Genomic DNA, 26,071 nt, shown 5'->3' on the forward strand with positions numbered 1-26,071 from the left:
AATTAAGAAATAACAATTCTGTAATTGTGTTCTGGTGCTGGGGAAGCTGAGTGGGAGGGTAGACAGGAAGTGATGTCAGGGGGTCATGCCAAGATATGATGGGGTGGGATGGGTAAACCATTTTGAAAATTATTCCTTTTTAAAAAAAAAAAAAACAGAAAAAAACTGCATTGTGGAATCTTGGCTTTTCTCCCTGGTGAATCAAGGAAATAAATCTGGGAGGCATGACAGAAAAAAATGAGAATCCCTGTTTTAGGTACTGTACCCAACAAAACTGTTTGTTATTCTGGTTAATATGTTTCTTAGATGGTGTAATGGCCTGATGTAGTGACACATTTGTGCATGTACGGTATATCTGCCTGCTTAGTAGTACTTGTGCATCTTTCCTAGCGTTTCCTTTGATTTTATGCACATTTAACAGTCCACAGCCTCATGTTTCGACTTGAAATGTCAGACTATTGATTGGAGCACATCAGAGGCAGTTCACTTTGAGGCTGATTGGAAAAGTATGAAAAACAACACCAGCTTAATGTGATGGCAAGATGATGAAGGGAGCGATAAAAAAGTTGTTTTGTTGCTACAATTGTATGTATCATTAATCTTGAGTTTCCTTGGGAAAAATGTCCTAATTGTATATTATTATTGTATTAACTATTGAGGCATTAAAGCAACATTTTTTGGCGACATTCAGTATATGTGAGAATAATGTGTTTCAGCGGAGGGAAGGCTAAAATGGCTACCGGTAAATCTTTTCTAATCCTTTCCTTTTGTTCTATTAACAGCTTGATTGAGCTGCTCTACTATAGCCAGCCATTCCAATCGCACCTTATCTCCCAGTAGACAGCCCAATTCAAAGATAGACTAACATCCCATTCTATTTCTAGTCTTTCTTTCTAGGCCTCATGCCCGTTGTCCTATTTCTCACTCAAATCTTCTTCTTTATGTTTTTTTTTTTTTCCTGACAAACAAAAAGGGCATGGGTGTTTGAATGCAAGCGTGCAGAAATATATCATCATGTGTGCATGAAACAGCCCTCTAAATGTCTCCTTTAGGGTGACTCAGGTTCAAATTGGATAAATATCTGTGTACATAGCATGTGGGGAAGAGTAACTACTACCAGGTTAGCATGCAGGCCAAACAGTCAGGAGATCGGGAAGACCTGGGTTCAATTCCACCCTTGGCCATCTCTGTGTGGAGTTTGCATGTTCTCCCCGTGCATGCGTGGGTTTTCTCTGTGTACTCCGGTTTCCTCCCACATTCCAAAAACATGCTAGGTTAATTGGCGACTCCAAATTGTCCATAGGTATGAATGTGAGTGTGAATGGTTGTTTGTCTATATGTGCCCTGTGATTGGCTGGCGACCAGTCCAGGGTGTACCCCGCCCCTCGCCCAAAGACAGCTGGGATAGTGAGGATTACCCGAATGAAGATAAGCAGCATGGAAGATGGATGGAATTTATGCTAGTCACAAAGTTTGGGTCATACTGGTGATTTTTGTAATTTACTGTATGTCTTTATCAAAACTGAAAAAAAAACTCCCAAACTCTCAAAAAATGCCCAAAGGGTTAAATGGCTTATTTTCTATATGTCAATTACATAATAAGAGTGTAAACGTGACTATAGGGGTGTTATTTCATGTTCAGAGGGCTCTAATAATGTTAAAAAATATAAAATTTCTGAATACGGAATACTCCTACGGAATTTCCCTTATCATGGTCATGTCTGGAACCAATTAATCGCAATTAACAAGGGTTTACTGTCCCTGATTAATTTCAGTGAGTGACTTATTAGAAAATTAATTTAAGTTTCCATCACTCATACAGGTACATGTTTTTGTTTTGCATTTGTGCCACCGCAGATGCCACCAAACTAGTTGATGCCTTTTTTGTACCACCCACAGATTTACAATAGGGACAGAAGGGGGATACAGAATTGTACAAAATTGTACAAAATGAGGGACGCTTAGAGGTCTGATTGATTTATCAATAACTTTTTTAATTGAGTACTTCTTGCTCAGCTTATTTGACAGCACAAAGATGAAATGTTTAAAAGATGAAAATGGATGGATCGTTGCATGCTCCCACCGTTGTTCAATGAATCGATAGGAAAAACATTCAAATGTATAAAATGACGACAAAGGCAACGATCAATCATATTTCTTTCTTGGTGTAAGGCTATCATTTCCTTAAAATCACTACAGGACAAAAAAACAGACAGCGGACCTTTATATGCTTAAGGTCACAGAGCCATTCAGGCTTCCCAATAGAAAGGATGGATAATCAATCAATTGGGGGTGTCAGCCCGTCTTTTCTGTCTTAACAGTGGGCTTTCAATGCATGCAAACTCTAGTGATAGGCTCCAGCTCCCCCATGACCCTAGTGAGTATAAGCGGCATAGAAGATGGATGGATGGGTTTGTTTGTTACATTCAATTTACTTAAAAGTTATTGTGCTCTGACATTGCAGTTGTTTTGAGTGTTTGCATGTGTTTTGGACATGGGTATTGTTTTTGTTTTGCATTTGTTCGAGATCCTGGAGCATTTATTTGATTGCAGCTTTTATTTGCCATGCAGGTGTAGGTGCATGTTCTGGTGCCCAGGTGGATGCTCTTGCACCATTTTTTCTCACAGGCAGGGGGCGCGTTATGCCAGTACGGCTGCTGCGATGATGACTGCTGCAGTGGGCACAGCTCATGTCTCAGCACATAGCTCAAGGACATTGTTAGACACAGCAGGAACGTAGCAAAAAGCTTGTATTATATGCACACTTTCTTACGTGTTTGCACATTTATTGTACATTTTGAGCGGTATGACAGCCAAGGTAGACAAAAGACTTGTTGCACTCCTAAATGACTATGACAATGCAGTTTCCTTCTATTAATACGTCAATAATATCTATATTTTGTGCAGCAGTGTGATGATCATATGGTGTTAGCATCTGCTCATGTTGGAACTCACGTCTGCCATATGGTGTTCAAGTTCATGAAGTCCAATTAGATGCACTTTCACTGGAAAAAAGCTTTTAATTATTGCACAGTCTGCATTTTCTGTAGCAGCGTTGGATCATCATTCGTCACTGTCAAGCCACGAGGACAGGAACACGTCCAAAGGAGACATAAGAGTAGGAAGTGATCCCAAGGGGACATTTAGCACAAGTTTTTAGCTAATATATTTAGGTTTACAGTCATTTCTCGTTTATCCCGATGAAGGGTTGTAAATATTATTTTTTTTTTTTCCAATTTTTCCCTATGCAATACCCTGCGGACTTGAAATAACACCCTAACTTTACACTCCTGGTATTCTTTGTTTACAACACATTGCTTAACTGTACTGCGTAGGCTAGAGGATGACTGCAAGGACCCAAGAGATACCTGACGCTTTGAACTTAGCATTCTACCATCCTAACTAGTTAGCCTCGAATTAATTTCATCTAAACTTAAGAAAGGGGTTCAAACATAGTGGGAAAGAAGAAATAAGAAGCCAAAAACTGCAACGTAGCAAAGGACGACTCTATCGAGTGGGTCAGCAGATTGGCTAAGGAAACAGTACATAGTGTACTGAATGACTTTTGACCTTAGCGAGGTCAGCCATCTTGGCTCAGATTGTTGTCAAAATCAGTTGGTTTCTTGGTTTGACATATGAGAAGAATGCCTCAGTGGCAGGGTCCCGGAATGAGAACGAGTTGGATTTATAGTAGGCATTCAAAATCAGTAAGATTCTGATTTTTCATCTTAGCTAAGTCCAAAAACATGCTAGGTTAATTGGTGACTCCAAATTGTCCATGGGTATGAATGTGAGTGTGAATGGTTGTTTGTCTATATGTGCCCTGTGATTGGCTGGAGACCAGTCCAGGGTGTGCCCCGCCTCTCGCCCGAAGACAGCTGGGATAGGCTCCAGCATACCCGTGACCCTCGTGAGGATAAACGGTAGAAAATGAATGAATAAGTTGGCCATTTTGGGTGAAATGTCCGTCAAAATCAAGTGTTCTCCTGCCAGGTTACGCAGCTTAGCGTGTAGGCCAAGATCAGGAAGACCTGGGTTCGAATCTCTGCTTAGGCATCTCTGTGTGGAGTTTGCATGTTCTCCCCGTGCATGCGTGGGTTTTCTCCGGGTACTCCGGTTTCCTCCCACATTCCAAAAACATGCTAGGTTAATTGGCGACTCCAAATTGTCCATAGGTATGAATGTGAGTGTGAATGGTTGTTTGTCTATATGTGCCCTGTGATTGGCTGGCGACCAGTCCAGGGTGTACCCCGCCTCTCGCTCAAAGACAGCTGGGATAGGCTCCAGCATACCCGTGAACCTAGTGAATGGATGGATGTTACCCAGCATGCCTACTTGTCAAAATAAGTCAGGTTCTTAATTATATCTCGAGTCAAACGAGTATAGAATTCTTGCCTTGTTTATCTTTAATAATCTCTTTCATCTCTGTCAACCTCACTGAAGATCTACATGGTCTAGCTCTACAGAGACGAGCACCTCGCAGGCGAAACTAGCCATGTGTTTGATGCCCAGGTAGCATCAAACCATCCTGGGATGCATCGGGTAGTGCCATCTGGTACCGTTGATGATGTCATTTCTTTGTAGTCATGTCATGTAGATTCACTCCTCAGCTCAACGCTTCATTGGCTATCCAGGCACAGACACACTGATAAATAAACACATACACTATTTCCCGGGAGATCATTTGTTTGCTTTCATTTAAGGGATCTAGCCGGCATTACAGCTAGAAAGCTGCATTACAGCATTACATTACAGCACAAAGATGGTAAGATTGTAGGACATGTTCATCAATACATATAGTCATACCGAATTACTTTGAATTTCACAGCTATCACGGTTTTTTGAAAATATATAAAATTTTGTGATTGAATATGTTATATTGTGACTGAAAAAATGTTACGTACTTTTTGCCTAAATTAAGCATTTACAAATGGCTAAATGAACTGAAATAGAAGAACGCCATCATCGGAGAAAGTGTCTCATTTCCCAAATTTGAAAATGTCAAATTCCATTTATTAACATTAATATTGCTTTAGCAAAGGAAAATGTCTCTCTTTGTATTGTCATATTATTATGCCACCTATTAAAGGTGCTCGGACACTGACCCCACTGTCCCATAGTCTACAGGTGCCATGTTTACTGGAGATCATATGACATATATAAGATCAAGATTCATGTACAGTACAAGCTTTGGTGCGTTCAAGGACTGCCAAAATTTCAAAGCTTAAGTTGATTGGTTCTGTTGCTGGTATGTTGTGTTGTATTTGTTCATAAACGATCACAGAAAAACACTTTTTCCTTTGCTAAATCATTATTAAAGTTTGAAAAGGGAATGTGACGTTTTAAAATTTGGGGAATTAGAGCCTCTCCCCAATGGCGGCCTTCTACCATTGAAGATAAATGTAATGAGACTATAATTGGGGCGTTCAGGGTATGTGGTTGGGTTTATGATAAACATGTCACCTGCAAGTGCCTTTTATGTGAGGTGAAGACAAGAGTGGACGTAGATAAGACGTGTGACGCCATAGCATCACCACCCCCCCCACCCCCAAACCCCCCTTGCTCACCATCCTGCCCCTCCAACAGTGCGACGCGACATGCCGCCTCTCCATTTTGTCATCAGAGCAATCCTACCTCCCTCCCTCGCCTGCGCACACCTCCTCTTCTTTTTCTCCGCATCTGAGAGGAGCATCCTCCTCTCTCTCTCTCTTTCCATCCCTGTCCTCCTCCGCCTCCTCCATCCTCTCTCTCTTTCGCTCCCCCTCTCTCTCTGGTTGTCCTCAGAATGAGGTTAGCAGCAGCGCTAGCAGAGCAGAGTTACCGCAGCAGGCTGTGGTTATACCGTCCTTGCCACGAACGCTCCGTCCTTCACCTTCTGTCCTCTCTGGACTAACCGCCCTCCCTCTCCTCTTTCTCCCCCGCTCTATCTCCTTGTGCAGCAGTGATGGGGAGGACCACCATGTAGAGGAGGCAGCAATGGGAAGCCACGCATGGAGCAGGTCTGGACTGCAGCCGTGGTGAGCCTGAGTCCCTCATCCTCCTCTTCAAAAAGGACCGGTGTGACCTTCTCAGGACCTGACCACTGGGGCCGTCCGACGCTCACCTGGATGCTCCCTGCAGTCTCATCGTCGCCCCCCTCCCCTTCTGTCCTCCTCTCCTCAGTGTTGGATTTTGCCCCCTTTTTTTAATATCTATATTTAAGCGTCATTTTTCTTTATTATTTTTTGGGGTGCCAACTTTGGAGACAGAGTCTGTCCTCATAGCAATAACAACTGTGAACGGACTGAGCGGCGAGCATCATGGGGGACATGTCCAATAGTGATTTCTACGCCAAGAACCAAAGAAATGAGGGCAACCACGCGGCGGGCTTCGGCTGCTCCCTCATGGAGCTGCGCTCTCTCATGGAGATGCGCGGCACCGAGGCGGTGGTCAAGCTCCAGGAGGACTACGGGGGTGTCGAGGGACTGTGCACACGACTGAAAACCTCACCCACGGAAGGTAAGCCCCCACCGACGCTCCCATTACGTGTGTTTCTGTACATGGATGTCTTGTTGTTTGAACCTATGACTCACTTCCTGCATGGTTGAAGACCTGGTAGGAGGTGGTGGCGTATGTAGGATGCTCACGGCAGAGGGAGTCCCTTTTGAAATGTACCGTTTACCTGCTTAGTATGCAGAGAGGAATCTCTCTGGACAGTTTAGAGACCCCCGATGTGTGTCATTCTGCTGTCAGCCAATCACACGCTCCCTTTGCTGAGGAGCATACCAACTGGTTTAAAGGTTTAGTGCATGCGAGATGTGCAGTCCTCTTCATGTTTGGCCTCCATTTGACTGCAAATTCAATAATCATCATTCATGAACAAAAGATAGACATGAATTTTTATCAGAAAATAATAAATAATCCATTCCAAGTGTAAAAAGAAGTTACGCTAAAACAATGCAACACTTATTAAACAGCTTCTAAAATGACAAATGATATTTTTTCAAGTGTATAAAATGACAACAAAACACTTTTGATAACAAGTAATAGATGCAGGTTAGCACAAGTGGCTAACATGGCAAGTAAGTTATTTTCACTTAGGCCCTAAAAGGGTCTGTTTTCCTGGATGAAAATCAAATGTTGCATATCAAAGGATATTTAGATTTTTTAATTAAACAATTTCAAATATCAAAATAGTTGTCGATTTACTGGATAATTGATTAATGATCCATGTGTTGATGATCTCCACTATGTTGCTGGTCCCTGTGACCATAGTAGGTAATTAAATATAACAGTTAAAACAAAGGATTCTGCACAAAAATACTGAATTTTTAATAATGAAATTACTTTAAATAAGTTCATTCATTCATTCATTTTCTACCACTTATCCTCATGAGGGTCGTGGAGGGTGCTGGAGCCTATCCTAGCTGTCTTTGGGTGAGAGGCGGTGTACACCCTGGACTGGCGGCCAGCCAATCACAGGGCACATATAGACAAACAACCATTCACACTCACATTCATACCTATGGACAATTTGGAGTCGCCAATTAACCTAGCATGTTTTTGGAATGTGGGAGGAAACCGGAGTACCCGGAGAAAACCCACGCATGCACGGGGAGAACATGCAAACTCCACACAGAGATGGCAGAGGGTGGGATTGAACTCGGGTCTCCTAGCTGTGAGGTCTGCGTGCCAACCACACTATAAAATTTTAAGTAGTGCTTCTGAAGTATAACAAAAATCTGCATTTATTTATGGCACATGCACACATTTCCCCAACAGGAAGTCACCCAGCATGCCTTGCGGGTTATAAATGAGTATAAAATAGTATTGTCTTGCATGTAGATTAGTGTGTACGCATCTATTTCAATACCCGCATAGCCTATATGGTGCATTCACATTCCGTGTTCCACATGCTTTGCTTGTTGTGTTAATGTGGTTGCACTGTGAGTAAGGGTGGTCTCCTGCTGGTTTGTGTGTCAAAATAAAATAAAAAATAGGCATTTCAAATACTGTCCATAGTGTACACCAGGTCTTGCCTGAATCATCTGGGATAGGTTCAGGCATACTCCCGCCACCCTAGTGAGGATATTGGCATAGAAAATGGATGGATAATTACAACATGATCTAAAAATATAATAAAAGAATAATTTTGAAAATGATATATCAGCATGTCGCTGTTGGTGGAGAAAGTTTGGACCCCCCGCCGTGTAGTGTCTGTAGTACATGGCTCTATTTATGGAATGTCAGATGCATGCTGCTAGAGATTTGGAGACACTTTTCCATGCTGTTGAATAACAAAGTGTCTCCGACCTTTCCACTGAGACGGTCTTGATCATACTGCGTTCCCCAGGCAATTCAATCATGTACCAACATCAACACTGCCTTCTTCTAAAGTCACTTGTGTGACGCTGACACAACCTCCGAGGCACTTATTTACTTGCAGGACTGCCTTTTCACCAAACAACATGAAACACAGCAGTGTTATGTAACCCGTGAATCACGTTGATGAAAAGGAGCGCTGACGAGGAGTGACTCAGACAGGCCCGAGTCGCCGTGCAAAGCGATTCGCGCCCGCAGTGTCGCGGCGATATTGAAATGAAGCTGATTTGCAAAAGCGCAATAAAATTAGCATAAGTGACACATAATTCCTCGCCAGCACCCGTTTTATTAGTGTGCTAAACACCGGTGGTGGGGAATTAACTGCCTGTGGACTTGTACCAAATCAAAGAGCAAAGTAATGAAACCCTCGAAACAAAAGGCAGAATGTTGTAATTATTGTTATTAATATGCTTCATCTCTTTTGCTATCTATTCTAGTCTGTTATCCGTCAACAACGCCATGTATCAACATTAGCATACGCGGTACAGTGCAAAAGTCTGTTCTGCTATCGTCACCATATATGAGGAGAATAGACCTCCCCCAAGGCTAAATTGTTACCAATATTTCATTGCTTATTAAAGGCCCCTGTTATGCAAAAGTGACTTTTTAATGGTGTTCTAACAAGCATATGTGTCGCTGGCGCCTGTTTATGAGCACTTTTCTCAGTTATTGAAGTTTTCATGACATCATGCTAATGGACATGTAATATATACATGTATAAATACAGTGTATACAAAAAGAGGCAGGCTTTGCTACACGCCATAAAATCAAGCTGTGTCGACTAGCCCTCAAATACAGATGTGGGAGCAGTCATTTAGTTTAGGCTAACTATGGTGCCTTTAAGGGCTATTGAACAAAATGCGAAATCTTAATGCTTACGTAAAAAAGCAAAGCATGAAATTGAAGTGAAGCATGAAAATATAAACATGTGGGCTTTTTTTCCCCATAATGTACATGTATGCTTTACATTTGACCTGTATTATCACGTATTTATAAATTATTACTGACTTCTGGTGAATCAGATGCGTTTTTGGGGGGGAAAAACGGCCTATTATCAGAGAAAAAATTATGAATTTTGCAGAACAATGAATGCTGAATCAAGAATGGATAAGATGTTGTGACTAAAATCACTTTAAAAGTGTTTATATTCCAATATGAAAGCTCAATTTTGGACAACAAACTTCTAATACACTATTGTGGGACATTGTTTGTTAAAATATAGGATTTTATGGGTCTTTTGCTGTTTAATAGTAGAGTCACAGTTCACAGTATTTCATTTATTCAAACATATTGAAATCAGTCACAACCTTCATTAAGTGTTTGTCCGGTAGCAAACGCAGTACATTAATATACATTAGTATCACAGGCCACGAGGAACAATATGTAAACGTCTATTCAATTATTCAAAAGTCTCTTATGAGATGCGTGCAATACGTTATTACTGCAGGCGTGTGAGATTTATTGGATTTGGAGCAACAGCATATTTCTATAATGGCATCATCTCTACGGCAATGCCGTCTTCGCTAACAAGCTCTTCTGCTGGTTAGGCGAGATCATCCATTGATGGAATGAATTATTCTCACACAGATGCCAAGTCTTGCAATTTCCATCAGTGATCCCAGGTGATGCATTTTTACCACCTCTGTTTTTTTTTTCCTCCATGCAGCTGCTTTGCAGAACACATGTTACATTAGAAATATGATCATGCTAATTATCTTTGAGGGGATTCTGTGCTGCTCGCTTTCAACTGCAGCAGCATGCAGAATGTGTGTGTGTTTGTGTCCCAGTGGGCCCCACGCTTGTGAAGAGGCCCCCTGACAGGGTTGACCTATGTACCAGTCCTTTAACTTGATACCCCATGTAACCAGGTGCATTATAATTTGAGTGTGGGTCAACAGGTAGCATAGAATAAATGAATGTATGAGGGGTGTCCTGGCTGGTACAGCAATATTAAAGAAGACCATTTTTTTTTTTTTCTTACCAAGCGCTTTCTTAGTTCAATCAAATTGTTTATCTGAATAAATATGAGCTCAAATATCAGATAATGATCCCAAAAATTACAATAGCTCTAAACCAGGGGTCTCAAACTCAATTTACTTGGGGGCCACTGGAGCTCGGGTCTGGGTGAGACTGGGCCGCATCAGGTTTTCCCAACGCCCCCCCCCCCCCCCCCCCCAAAAAAAAAACGCATTTATTAAAAACAAAAAAATTAAAAAAACTTTGCTTTGGTTCCAATTTTCTACAAGAAAAGCTCTGATAAAACATTCCACTGTTCTCAAATATCTTACTTTTTATTTTTCTACACAAAATAAGATGAAAAATAAATAAACAAATCAAGAATAAAGAAAATCAATCAATCAGTAATAAATAAATAAATATAATAATAATAATAATAATAAAACGGCAAATAATAAAAACTTAAGAAACCACAAAACACGTGGAGGGTGCTGACAAAACACGACTATAGTCACATTTATACTCTTTTTATTTACAACATATTGCGCAACTGCAGGGTCTTGAGACACATGCTAACTCGCAAACTAGAGAGCTAGCGACCTAAACGGTAGCTTTCAAGTTATTTCCTTAAATAGTCAAAAACTTACCACTTCCACACGGATAGGGAGGATAACTATTAACAGTTATTTAACCTTTAACATGAACATTAATCAAACGTAAGAATTTTTTCTGGGTACATGATACCATACAGCATCCATATCAAACTTGCGCGGTAACATTAAACTTTCATATCAAGGCGGGGGCCTCAAACTAGTGTCCTGCGGGCCACGTGTTTGAGACCCCTGCTCTAAACTATATAAGATATCACAGTTTTTTTTGGAACATTGGCCAGAAAAATAATCGCTTCAGTTGTTTTTGTTTTTTTTAAGCAATACAAAATAAAATCAAAGACTGTACAGATGTATAAACTGAATAAGGATTTAATTATCTTATGGCCAGGAGTGGCCGGCCAACCAAAAATTACCCCAGGAGCGCAGCAACGACTCATTCGACAGGTCACAAAAGACCCCACAACAACATCCAAAGAACTGCAGGCGTCACTTGCCTCATTTTAGGTCAGTTTTCATGACTCCATATAAGAAAGACACTGGGCAAAAATGGCCTGCAAGGCAAAGTTCCATGACCAAAACCACTGCTGAACAAAAAGAACCTTAAGGCTTATTTAAATTTCCCTAGAAAACATATTGATTGCAGTTGATGCTGCTAACGATGGCCCAAGCAGTTATTAGACCGAGCCAAAATTTGTTATTCGCACCAATTAAATATATTATCGATACCGTTTTTGCGGCTAAAGGGCAAATGTGTAGCATTGTTTCGGAGGCCAAAGTGCTCCGGTGTATATGACTAGTGATTGACATGTCTTTGTGTAGGCAGGATGCTGACAGTATGCCGTGTAGGTGAGTGCGGGTTGAAGAAGCTCGTGTTTTCCTGCAGGCAGACAGCAGGTGAATAAGTCATGCGGGGCAGATGGGATGTCAGCGCGTATACAGCTCACTTTCACAGATGCTCCAGCAGGAAGCTTCCCGTGCTATGGACCTGACTCCCGTGACTCGGAAGGATGCTGACAGTATACAAATTCCGTTCTGGAGGCTGCGACACCTCCAGTTAGTTGTGAGAAGGCTGGCGGGGACGGCGCTCCTCCGGCGACAAGACATTGATAGTATCTGATGTAGTGAGAACATGTTGAGGCCTTGCCCAGAAGGAGCTGGAAACATTAGCAGCTACTGTAAATGCTCCAATGAACGCCTCTTTTCAATTAACCGCTAAGTATAGTTGCCAGGTTGCGTGGTCTACAAAACCAAATACCTGCCAGAGTTCTCCCATTAGCTTCAGGTCAACAAACATTTGCATTAATACCCATGGCTGTAGGCAACCTCCTGAAGTAATTTCAACAAGATGGCAGGAGTCGAGGCAATTGGCACTTTAACATGCTGGGTGAGCAGTTTGCTCCTTGTTATTACAACATTGGTTCTGTTTCCACGGTGTTGTACCAGTATCCTTAATACATGACCATGTGTTCAAAGAAAGCTATGCTTTCCTTTCCATTTTTCCATGCACCCCACATTATTTTCTAAGTTAAAAAAATGAAGTTGTTACATGTGAGTTTTCTCTCTCTTCAATTATCGTTGCCCGTCGCCCCGTGTTCTCTTGAACTTAAAAAAATCAAGCGGTCAAGTGGTTAGCGCGCAGACTTCACAGCTAGGAGACCAGGGTTCAATTCCACCCTCGGCCATCTCTGTGTGGAGTTTGCATGTTCTCCCCGTGCATGCGTGGGTTTTCTCCGGGTACTCTGGTTTCCTCCCACATTCCAAAAACATGCTAGGTTAATTGGCGACTCCAAATTGTCCATAGGTATGAATGTGAGTGTGAATGGTTGTTTGTCTATATGTGCCCTGTGATTAGCTGGCGACCCTCATGAGGAAAAGCGCGAGAAAATGAATGAATGAATCTCAGATTTTAATACACACAGTTAACCCTCGGGCAGCAGGGTTAATTGATTCCACACCCGACTGCAAAGTAGATTACCTTATTAAAAATGTAATATTTTTGTAGTTACAGCTTAGAAAAGCTTTTTACAGCCTTTTAAATATTTTCTTTTAACATTAATAAACTTCTTGACATAAAACAACACCTCTATAGTCACATTTATACTCATATTACACAATGTTGGAGACATGATAAGAGAAAATAAGACATAAATAGGGAAGACTTTAATTATTAGCAGAGACCTGCCAACATACATGAATTGGTTGCAATTTGATGCTTGTGTCACTGCTCTCCATTGTGTTGCATTTTGCTGGTTTCAGTTTCAAGTTCAGTCTGTTATGACAAATAAATATTGTCAGTTTCTTAATAGTAATTCAAATGTGGGGGCACAAAAACATCTGTGTCCCCCAGTGGGGGCATTGCAGAAAATAATTGAGAACTACTGCCTTAAGACAGGAATCTATAATGTATTCCTCACAGCTCAGTGAATGAATCATGATCAGTTCTCACATGCCTCTCCGAATGTAAACATAAAAAAGGGTCATTTGCAAAAAAAAAAACAGAGGACATGAACATGTTGGATGTTCAAGGACAAAAAGTTGCCTTGTTTAGTCACTGATTTATTAATAACAAAACTAAGCCTGATCTTCCAGGCGTCTTCTGTTTGATATTATCAATCAACATCAGTTGATAGCTCCTCATTATACCTTCCACCTGCCCTTTAGCTCCACTTCCTCCTTTTTTTCGCGCCTCTGCTCCCATTTCTATTTCTGTTTGCTGGTCGGTCGCTGCTCTCCCAATGGGCCCCTCTGTACAGCGTAGCCTAAATAGAGCTGCTCTACATCCATAACCTTCATCATCTCTCCTCTACGCTTCCTTCACTCACTCTGGAGCGCAGCAGAGTCTTTTCTCAGAGAGATTTTAGAGGAAACAGGCTGGTCTCATCAGAAAAATGAACAATTTAGCAAGAGAAAATGCAATTAATTAGGGCCTTTATTTACTGTGCAAAGGTTTTAGAAAATTAGAAAATACATTGAATGCATATATCAAATGAAATATTTTATATATTATTATATTATTATCTACAAGTCACAATTGTACAGGAATTAATACATGTATTTTCTAATATTATAAGATAAAAGGTTGCAATATTACAAGATTAATGTCAAAATCTTATATAAAATATTTTTATTTTTTTCTCTTAAAACGTTGTAATCTTGGAAGCTTGAAGTCATATTTATTTTAGAAAAGAAAATTCTTTATGAATTAACACTATAAACTATGGATGTCCGATATTGGCTTTTTTTTGCAGAAAACCGATATGCCGATATTGTCCAACTCTCAATTTCTGATACCGATATCAGCCGATACCGATATATACATATAACATGACATATTTCCTATGGTGGAATGTATACAGCATTTTTTTTTTACATCGGTTTTCATGAGCGGGAAAAAAATCTGATACTGATATCAACCAATATTGCATTTTTATATTGATATTGCACCGATAATTATCAGACATCCCGACTCTAAACCTTGGGATCCGATGTTCTGGTTTATAAAAACAGCTAACTAAGTCTTTGCTATTGAATGACTTAATAAACACAATATTTCCATAGTTACAGCATAGAAAATATGTTTATGACTTTCTAAAAACCCGTTTTCACATTATCAGAGCCCTGTGTGTTCGCACAGGTTTCACTGCAGGGACATAAGAAACTTTAGAAAGTGTTTCAAAAGGCGTGGGGAAGAAGGACAGAGAAGCTAAAACTTACCACTTCCACATGGAATGAGAGGAAAACTTTTTTTTTCATTTGATCTCAGCCAAGGTATGTAATGTCTCACAACACTACTGATACCTGATAATATCAACACATTTTTACAAACTTAGACCTATTTTGAGACAAAATAATATGATAATATAATGGGAAAAACTGTACTTAATGACAGAAAAGTAATATTTTGACAATTGAATTTCAGACGTGATTTTTTTCATACTGTTTTCCAAAAATACACAGGTTTATCAAGATTATTAGCACAATAAAAGCAGCATGTGTAAAATTGGCGACAGAGCAGCTCTGAGAAGATCATCCGCCATATTTCATCCATATTGAGGAAGGCTTTTGTTTTGTAAACAGTAGCTTATTGCAACATGATGCTTCCTGCTCACACACCGACACTGAAGCTATCGATTACTCATTAGTTTCTCTTCAGGGCTTCATGTCAAGGATAGGGATGGGGGTCATGGGAGAGCGGTGTGAGAAAATCTAGACAAAGTCCAAACAAAAAGTATTTTTCAGACTTATTTTATATCACCTTATATCAAAGGATTTACTTTATTTCAGCACAGATAAACAACATAATAGCAGGTGCTAAACTTCCAACCTCTCCTTCCTTCCCTTCTTGATGATCATACTCATCTAGCCCCTCCCAACAAATGTGTTCCTGTCTGATGAAGTCTATTTTATTTCCCTTCGTACTCACAAGGGATCGCTTTGTATAACAAGGACACTTTCTCCTCCCTCCCACTCTCGTTGTATCCATGCTAGTGCAGGTAGAAAGAGACTAAAATAAGAGCCATTGATCCCAGAGGACAGATTATAAATGATACAGAGCCATTCTTACACTGCGGCATGTCAGCTAGCACATTAACTGGATTTTTTTATTTTACCAAGGTTGGCAGATCCCTGAAGAAGAATAATAATGAGCCGTGATTGGTGGTTAAATTCTTTATTGCTCTGTTAGTGCCTAAAAATTGTCTGCTTGATTTTGTCCCATCATTACATGTTAGAGGCGTGATATAGAAGTAGGAAAAAAAAGTCAGAAAACAGCCTGGTCAACCCTTCCCCCCATTTTGTGTTGGTGTTGTTTGTACGTGTATAGCAGCACGTACATGAAGAAAAACATTCTTTTCTTGTTCCCCTATTTTGTGTTGGCGCTGCTCACAGAGAAGAGCAAATGTTTAACATCATGTCATTCTGATAATACCTGTGAAGCTGCAAAATTGCCTGCCACCTCCATTCACGACGTTTATATACAGTACAGGAGCGATGCGTAAAAAAAAAAACAAAAGGAAAAAAGCTGACTGTCCTGGCTTTATGTTATTTTCTTTGACAACGACACTTTCCCACCTCTGTTATGGCTTTGATACTGTATGAGAAGGTGCAATAATTGCTGTTTATCCAGAACAGGGACATAAGTAAAAAAATGCAGTGTGAAAGGGGCTTTTGATACTACCTTCAAGTCGGAAAATTGTCCGGTTGACGTTGTCTCTCTATTTCTTCATGTCTGTGCCTTTTATACAGAATGTTACTACTAAGAATGGCAGAAAAATGCCAGGAGTGAGGCTCGGGTTTCAAATATCATACCCCTGCCCAAACGTTTTAGTATTCCCTTTCACACAGGCGCTGTTCCATCTCTAATACAGCTATCTCCATAACTGGAAAATTGCCAGGTCGACTTTCCCTGCCCTTTTCTGTGGCATTTGCATACAAGCACAAGAATGCAAAAAAGCACAAAAACATAAAAATGCAGGCGAGAGCTAGCTATGTGGAAAAATGAAAAAGGCTTTTACCGGCAGTGTGAAAGTCACTTTTGATACTACCTATGAAGTGAAAGAATTTCCCATGTTGACTTTGCCACCCTATTCCAAGTCTGTGCCTTTTATACAGAATGTTACTACCAAGAAATGCAGAAAAATGCCAGGAATGAGGCTCGGGTTTCAAATTTCATACCCCTGCCCAAATGTTTTAGCATTCCCTTTCACACAGGCGCTGTTCCATCTCTAATACAACTATCTCCATAACTGGAAAATTGTCAGGTCGACTTACCCTGCCCCTGTCTGTGGCATTTGCATACAAGCACAAAAATATAAAAATACAGGCGAGAGCTAGCTATGTGGAAAAATGAAAAAGGCTTTTACCGGCAGTGTGAAAGTCACTTTTGATGCTACCTATGAAGAATTTGCCATGTTGACTTTGCCACCCTATTCCAAGTCAGTGCCTTTTATACAGAACGTCACTGTCAAAAAATGCAGAAAAATGTGTGGAAGTGAGGCCTGGGTGTTAAACTTCACAACCTTTTCCTTACTTTCCACTATTCCATTTCACCCAGGCGCTGCCCCAACTCCAAAGCTGGAAAATTGCCTGGTTGACTTTGCCTCTCCCTATTTTTATCCTGTAAAAAAGATGGAAAAATGCAGCTTTGTAAGGGGCTTCCAAAATTGCTGAGTTGACTTTGTCCCCCTATTCTCAGTTGGTGTTTTTTTTTATGCAGACCAACATTATTGACCATAAAAATGCAGACCAAATGCCGGGAAGTGAGTCCTGTGTCTTAAACATCAAACCACTGCACCAGCTGTCTGGGAGTGCCTTTCTCACTGTTGCTGTTAAAGTACCTGGGAGTTGGCAAATTGCCGGGTCACATCTTGTGAAAATGGTAGCATCTGGAAATACGGTTTCCCTCAAAAACACAATGTAAAGATAAATTATCAATGGTTTGTGTAGTCATCTGTCTTGCAAGTCAGTGGACATGGCTGTCCCAGGAGATGCCTGACTGAATGAAGAGGGTAGATGTCAATAAGCAGACCTTTTTGGTGCTTTTTGGCATTGCACGTATGCAAATTATTGTCATTGTGCCTTCGCAGCTGCTCTGATTGTGTTAAAATGTAATCTTGTTGTAATCATCCGCCATCGCATCATGTCAATCATCTCCAGAAATGTAACATTGATATTGTCCAAGACCGTTCCATGACAGAACTTACCATAGCCCCCTTTCAGGGTGGCCTATTTGAGGACTATTAATGGAGCTGAGTCCGTGCAGCAGATGGATGCTTTGTTGTTGTTTTGGACAGGCCTCAGTCACATGACAATCGAATTAAACTGAGCACGTGCAGGAGTCAAATAGTCCTCATTGCCATTTTCCCCATGGCTCTAAAGTGTTTGTGAGCCTGATTTATAAATTCACAAACACATACGGTAAGTTTTAATTCATGACGATATGTGCTTTACTAATCATTTTAATGGCAAGCAAAGGTGAGAGTGTGTGTGTTTGACTTTCATTACTATTTCATGACTCTGTCGGCTCGACTTTGTGTTTTATTAGCTGTCTCCTATTGTGTCCACAGTGTATGTGATCCTATCCTCGCTGAAACTTGACACTGACACACAAGATGCTACATCGTCACGCTCTCTTTCTGCCACGCTCACTTTTCATTTACGCTCTCTAACTTTTTACTCTGCTGTTTTTTTTAACATGACCGACTAGAAACATGGTTCTTGAAACCACTTTTCCCGCAACATTGATTGATCAACACTGTTGATACAATGATATTATTTTAGTAGCTTGTGTATTTACGCATTAGGGAATTATTTGGGATAAGGTATTTATGAGTTATTTGAATATTTTATAAAAACATAAAAATATAGTCTAAAAATATAATGAAAAGAAATTTACATTATTTTAGAAAATAGAAATTGTTTTTAAAATATTTATTATATTATACGTATGTATTTTTATTATATAAAATATATAATACAGTTGTCTATATGTGCCCTGTGATTGGCTGGCGACCAGTCCAGGGTGTACCCCGCCTCTCGCCCGAAGACAGCTGGGATAGGCTCCAGCACCCCCCGCGACCCTCGTGAGGAAAAAGCGGTAGAAAATGAATGAATGAATGAATACAGTTGTTTAACATTTTTGAATGTTTTATAAAAACATAAAAATCTACTCTAAAAATATGATGTATAGAAATTTACATAATTCTAGAAAATATAAATTGTTTTTAAAATATTAATTATATTATACATATGTATTATTCATTATATGAAAATATGAAACATTCAAACAGTTAAACAAAACAAATAATACAATAACTTACCGGTACTTAAAAAAGCTTTTTTAAATATATGATTTTAAAAAACATGATTTTCTTGTGGAAGGATATATAGCAAAAATATGCTATTTAAAATATACAAATATATATAAAATATATAAATCATAAATATAGTAATAAATAAAATTATTTTAAATATAATGTTGCACATTGTCCAGTTGTCGCTTTGACAGCGTCACAGATTTTGAAAAGTATTTAAATTAATAAATCATGCTGTTTTATGGTTGAATATGGCCTCTTAGTTGTAAAAAAAAATGCCTATTTAAGCTAATGTTACATATTTTTTGCCTAAATTAAGCTTTTTCAAGCATAAAAATCGATAAAATGGATATATGAAGTATCAGATGTTCACTTCGTATTCTACACTCCGTGTCAGTAATGTTACTGTAATTTTGCGGTGAGACACACATTCATCAGATTTGATCGCCAGAGCAAGAGGCTTTTATTGCAGGTTTTAATTCTCTCACAGCAGGCACAATAATCCCTAATGCATCACTAATGGAGCTCAACTCTGAACCCCCCACGTCATTTCCTGTCTGCCACTCACTCACAGCTACACAAATGAGCACGGGTCTTAAATGGCTTATTTGCCCTTATAATGTCTACCCTATTGGGTAATAGGAGTGTAAAGGTGACTATAGTGAATAGAGCAACCATCACCACATGGCAATACCTCAGTTTGTTTACTTGCCGAAAGGTGAATGAGATAAAAGTAAGAAAAGTTGAGAGAGAAATTCGAAAATATGACATATGTTCATTCTTTCAGAATCATTGGCAAAGCGTTGAGCAAAAATACAAACGTAACACAACATTACCGGGGGAAGTATCCACCGAAGTTTGATGTGAAAGCTGGGATAATGATGTTGCTTAGAGCCCAGTATGAAAAATCTATGAGAGTCGTAACACATTCGTTTACAGCACAGCAACGTGCAAATGAGTGTTCACTGAGGATTGTATGGATATTGGAGCAAAACAAAAACCTTTCACTGACAAGAGAATTACAAAGCAGTGCCTCTGCTGCAGAGACCTTATTCAAAGCTAAACAAAATGTTTTTTATGGTAAACAAACATTTTTATGAGGTGCTATGATGAAGGAAAGTCATCATGTCTCTGATGAAATGTGTGATACGAGGACATATTTAAATTGTTTAGAACTCCAGCATTCTTCTTCTCTTTGGGCTTTTCCATTCAGGGGTCGCCACAGCAAATTGATCGTTTCCATCCAACCCTGTCTTCTGCATCAACTACCCTCATGTCTTCCTTGCCTACATCCATAAACTTCCTCTTTGGTCTTCCTCTACGCTTCCTACCTGGCAACTCTGGATATGTCCCAACCATCTCAGTCTGGCCTCTCTGACTTTATTTCCAAGGCTTCTAACATGTAATGTCTCTTTGATGTACTCCTTTCTGATCCTATCCATCCTGGTCACTCCCAATGAGAACTTCAGCATCCTCATCTCTGCTACCTGCAGTTCTGCTTCCTGTCTTTTCCTCACTCTCTCTAGACCAGGGGTCAGCAACCCGCGGCTCCAGAGCCGCATGTGGCTCTCCAGCCTCTTTGTTGCGGCTCCCTTTGCAATGCTTGAATATTTTTTAGCACCCGTGTGGTGAAAATGCACGTCTTTGTTATGAGTTTACAAAAATCCAACTTTGTGTGAGACCATGAATGCATCCTGACTGAGTTCTGACTGGTGACTGAATGAGCAGACAGGATGCTATCCAGTTCTCTCTGACAGGTTAACATGAAGGGAAATGAGTAATACTTTGAGTTATTTGAGTTATTAATTATTATTAATGAGTTATTTGACGATTCTAAAAAATAAATTAGAGCTCATTTAAAAACAAAAGTTTATCTCCAGTACTAGCAAGAGTACTCCAACTCGTCTTTTTTTTTCCCTCCAATGTTGTTTTAAACATACAACGGCTCCAGGCTATTTTTCTTTAGTGGGCAAGTGGGTGAAATGGCTCTTTTCATAGTAAAGGTTGCCGACCCCTGCTCTAGACCAAACAACATGGCTGGTCTCACCACAGTTTTGTATACCTTTCCTTTCATTTTAGCTGAAACTCTTCTATCACACATCACGCCTGACACTTTTCTCCACCCGTTCCATCCTGCCTGCATACGCTTCTTCACCTCCTTTTCAAAATCTCCGTTGTTCTGAACTGTTGACCTTGGACTCCAGCATGATGAAGTATAAATGATAATTTTCATTGACATTTGTGACCAAGCCAATGCTGTGTGAGTCAGTGCATGTTTGAAAGCTTGGCAGTCATCACTAAACACTCCTGTGTGTTATCAATCACAACCAACAAAATCCAACTCATTTGTGTTCTTTTATTGTATTCATGCATCTGTGTCAATTCCTCATCCATCCTCCAAAAATGTATTCTATTGTTGCTGTTTCATAATTGTTTTCCTTGCATAATGTTACATAATCACATTTTCAAGAAGACAAAAAAAAACTGCAAGACACATTGTCATGGAAACAACAGTACTTATGTACTTTATGTTGTACTCAATTAACGTGGGATGACTTCTTCTTCTCTTCTTACACAAGCATGTTTTTTTTGGTCTTCACCAAATTGTCCCCCCCCCCCCCCCTTCCCCACCTCCCCGCCCCGACGTGGCTGGTGAAATACATTGTGGAGTGGGATTAGAGTGGATTGTGTGAAAAGAAGGAGCTGTGAGCAGTGTTCTCTCACTCCACTCGGTGAGCTCTCGCATGAGTCAGAGTCGTAGAGCACAGTGCCTGACAGCTAAACTCACCCACTTGTACAGCTGCCCCCACACACACTCTCACACACACACACACACACATTTCCCTCATTGTAAACGGCTGTTGTGCTACCAAGGTATTAAAGGATATTAAGGTTCCAGTATTAAAGTATTTCACCTTAATACAGCAACTTTAAAATTTGGATGCTTGTCAAAAAGCTGGAGCAGCCAGAATGACTGACTTGTTTTGTTAAATCTTGCATGATGTTATTGTTCTATTGGAATATTAGCATCGGAATTCATGTCCCAAACTTTTGTTTATAATATTCACGTATCCCCTATTACTATTGACGTACTCCTCTTTGGAAACCTAGGTTGTATATTACAGGAGTTGTAGGAATCTGCAGGTAAAATGTTAGTTGCTGTTTTCAAAGATCATCTATATAGCAGAGATGCTCTGCTGTTTTTAAGGATTTACAGCAATTGTAGTCAAAGATTTTCAATGACACAAGCGCTCTTCTGTTTTGAATACTTAATTCATTCATTTTCTACCGCTTTTCCTCACGAGGGTCACGGGGGTGCTGGAGCCTATCCCAGCTGTCTTCGGGCGAGAGGCGGGGTACACCCTGGACTGGTTGCCAGCCAATCACAGGGCACATATAGACAAACAACCATTCACATTCACATTCATACCTATGGACAATTTGGAGTCGACAATTAACCTAGCATGTTTTTGGAATGTGGGAGGAAACCGGAGTACCCGGAGAAATGCTCGAGTGGGTCTACCCAAAATGGAAGTTTGATGTATGGTGATGCTACTGAAGTCATCAGGCATCAACTGCTCCTCACTGGAAAACAAGAACTCACACCGGACCCTCTCACAGTCTCCTTCACGTCCAAGCTCTTCTCCTTCACTCCCTCTATCCTTCCATCCATACATCATCCCTCTATCACTCATCCATCCTTTTATGTATCATCCATCTATAGCTACATCCATCCATTCCATTACCCTTACATATTTCCATCCTAATATCCGTCCATCCCTGCCTCTCATTATCTCTCCATCCCAGTATCTTCCATCCATTCTATTAACCTTCAATCCCTCCATCCCCATACTTCCATCACTACTTTCACAGTATCCTTAAATCCCTGCAATCCATTGTCTTCCCACCCATCTACCTCAGTATACTTCATCCATCCAGCCTGTTAACCTTTCATACCCATCCCAGTATCTATCCATCCATCCCATTATCCTTCCATCCTGCCATCCCAGTGTCCATCCATTCAATTGTCCATTCATTATCTTTCCACCCCTCCATCCCAGTATCTATCCATCCCTACTTCAACATATCCATCCATCTCTCCAACCCGTTATCTGTCCATGCCTGAATTCTTCCATCCATTGATCCATGACATTGATAGTTGAGGTGTGCATGCCTTGTGTGTTTTTTTTAAATGTTGGATTCAAACATCATGTGTGAGTATATGATTCTGACTTTCCTTTGAGAATATTAATGGAACAGCAGGTGGACCGGCTATGCTGCTGGGTGTGGTGGCCTTCCTCCCACATGCTACCTCTTTCATTTATTCATATTCCATGCTGGGATTATTGTTACCACCCATCGTCTAAGTTGGAGTTCACTAGAAACTAACTACCTACTTTGTCTTTATCAAATACACGAGTACTCATTTATCAATACACTTCATCTCTGTGGAATATTTGAGTTGATTGCCACCTTTCATCTTTACTTGCATTGTTTCTAAATGAATGAGTTATTAAAATGCTTGTCAAAATTGCTTTGAGACAGGAGCTCTCTGCTGTATTTAAAACCCTACTGCAGAAATGCTAGTCAAACATCCAAGGGGTCCTATTATGCTTTGTCTACTTTTCTGACCTATAAATGTAGTTAGAATGTTGTATTCTCGTATTAAACCAGGTCAAAGTTTCTGACAATGAGGTTTGTGTATTTGGAATTGAGACCTGAAAGAAGTTTGAGATGGCTCAAAATGCTTGGTTTCAGAAGGCGTGGTAAATCTGCCTCTTTGTGATGTCACAGAAGAACATCCTTATATGGGCACGGAAGCTTTTCTTCCCCAAGCTCCCCTTCTCGGACAGATGACACCTTCAGTTTAAACTTGTTGATGTCCTTCCTCTCCTACTTTAGCTTGGCCAATAAAGGTGGTAGGCACCTCTTAGTAACCTAGCAAACACATAGCACAAACATGGGGTGCGTTCAGACTTTTTTTTTTTTTTGGAAAACCAGCAACCCACTGAAAACAGTCACAACCAACCAGTGGAGAATCACTGACATGGAGGATCTTTGACCAGAGTTTTTCCAGTAGCAATCTACACAGCACTTTGACTAGTCCTTAAAAACAGCACAAACCTTCTGTCATACAGAAGATATTTGACAACTGTTTTTGCAGTAGATCCTTAAACAGCCAGCACTCTTGTCATTTGAAGGATCTTTGACTAGCGTTTTTGCAGCAGACCCTTAAAAAAAAGTGGGAGGCATACCTGTAGGTGGGCCTGGGGTGGAGTAAATTACACAGACTGTTTGGGCGGGAGGCATGAAATCCATGGAAACGCAGGAAAAGGTGCAGAGTCTGGAAGATCTAGAAAGCTTTCCTTGTGGGTTATCTTGTGTAGCTATTCTATAGGAGTCCACAACTCAATACAAAGGGCTGAAAATGAGCATAATACAGTAGGTCCCCTTTAAAAACAAGTGCTACTGAAAAAAACATGTTTATAATAATATGAATTAAATATTAATAAAAAGTAAATAAAAGTATAAAAATAAAAAATAAATATTTATTTAATAATTTATTTTATAAAATAAATAAAAATAAATTATTTTTATAAAAATAAAAATATTGCATTAAAAATAGAGAATACCAAAAAATTAAAAAATTATGCATATGTAACAAATGAGATAAAGAAATATAATAAAAACAAAAATAATTATTTAAGGAAAGAGAATATCAATAAATAAAAATACAAATCAAGCCTGATCAAAAATGTATTTGGCAGTAATCACACCATGGCAGGTATCCCGGTAAAAAAAGTGTCTTATTTTCTTCCCGGTACATGCAGTAACTATTGCCGCCATTATGGAGGTCATTGCCAAGGACACTGTGACACATTTCTCCATCACACCACGGTCTAATAAGAGCAGGATAATTAGCCACCTTTTAGCCGCTCGCTGATGGGTTATTATTCATAGCATTCATAGCATTCCAGCCTACTCTCGCTTTCTCTTTTGCCATTTTTTTCGGTGGCCGTGTCTCTGGTGTGCTCTCTGAGTCACACTTAGAGCGTCTCTGCTGTCACTCTTTATTCCCCGCTCGCTTTTCAAATAGTGAAAGCTGGGAGTACGCCACAAAGGTATTGATTTTTTGCTACTGTTGGGGGGGCTGCAGTTTTTGTTGCGTCAATACAATGTTGATTATCATTACATAAGCCTGTTGCCATGGCGACACGAGTATAGCGTATGATGAAAAGTTGCAAAAATGAGAAATTAACATATGGGAGAATGATCCAATATTCATGTCGCGGCTGCTGTGTCATTTTTACAAGGACATTTGAAGGTCATTGCACATTTGGATTCACTAATTACACACACACACACACTGAATTCACACATTCTCCAAGGTTCATAGTGGCGGGTATTTCCACACGAGTGGGATGCATAGTGTTTCCATGGAGATCTATTTTTAGCCACTGAAAAAAAAGGCCTCCTGTTAAAATATGCCATCATGTTGCGACTGACTGGGAAAAAAAAAGGTAGAGCAGTATAAAGTTTTTTTTGGTCTTGTGTTTCATGTCCCTGTCTGGTACGTTTGGAAAGAGGATGTTAGGTCGATGCCATTTGTCAAAACACGTTTGAATCACAGCCTGCAACATTTGACAGATCAGCGAATTAGCAGCCATGAATTATAGAGATGTGAGAGCGCCACCGACAGCCGCAGTACACCAATAAAGAAAAAACTGCTTAACATGCATTTAAAAACATATATTCATAACATGCAGCTGGCTTTAAAAAACAAATATATAGATATACTTTTTTTCAGATTTAGATCATAAAATGTGACATGATGACCCAGCACATTTGCAATTAATCACAAATATATGTTTGCAGTATCAGCTCCTGTTATATAGAGGATCTGTGACAGTCGGTTCTTAAAAACATCTTCTCTACCGTGGATCCTTAATTAGAATTGTTGCACAAAGACTTAAAAAAACAGCCATTCACTCCTGTGATATGGAATTTTTGACACAAAAAAATAAACTGAAAGCTCTTGTCACATAGAAGAGTGATTCTCAAAAACAAATGTTTTTGGTGGGTTGCTGGTCACAAAACGCATCTCACATACTCACATGTTTCACGATTTGGGTCGCTGCTGGTCATTGAGTGATGGTAGTGGGTCCTGCAGCCAAAACCAGAACCACTGGTCTATTTGATTGGAGTACTCATCTGTTTTTTTTAGGACATACTGGGAAAACAATAGTCAAAGAGCCTCTATATTACAGGAGTGCTCTGAAGTTTTTAAGAAAAATTTGTTCAAAATCCTACTAAATTTTTGTAGTAGCAGGG

The 26,071-nt window shown here is 39.9% G+C and overlaps 1 protein-coding gene across 7 annotated transcripts in view; it reads left to right on the forward strand.

Annotated features, from left to right (window-relative positions):
- Positions 1 to 26,071, forward strand: part of atp2b2 (ATPase plasma membrane Ca2+ transporting 2) — a 99,308-nt gene that overhangs the window by 18,592 nt on the left and 54,645 nt on the right. For 2 of the 7 annotated variants that reach the window (XM_058054534.1, XM_058054533.1), the window contains exon 2: positions 5,940 to 6,498. In XM_058054534.1, coding sequence (XP_057910517.1) covers positions 6,300 to 6,498 — 199 coding nt within the window. In that variant the 5' untranslated portion in view covers positions 5,940 to 6,299. Of the gene's footprint in view, positions 1 to 5,644; positions 6,499 to 26,071 lie in introns of those variants that run through there. The other 5 variants (XM_058054538.1, XM_058054537.1, XM_058054535.1 and 2 more) reach the window with 4 other exon arrangements.

The sequence above is a fragment of the Doryrhamphus excisus genome, chromosome 18, assembly GCF_030265055.1.
Source record: "Doryrhamphus excisus isolate RoL2022-K1 chromosome 18, RoL_Dexc_1.0, whole genome shotgun sequence".
NCBI classification, from domain to species: Eukaryota; Metazoa; Chordata; class Actinopteri; order Syngnathiformes; family Syngnathidae; genus Doryrhamphus; species Doryrhamphus excisus.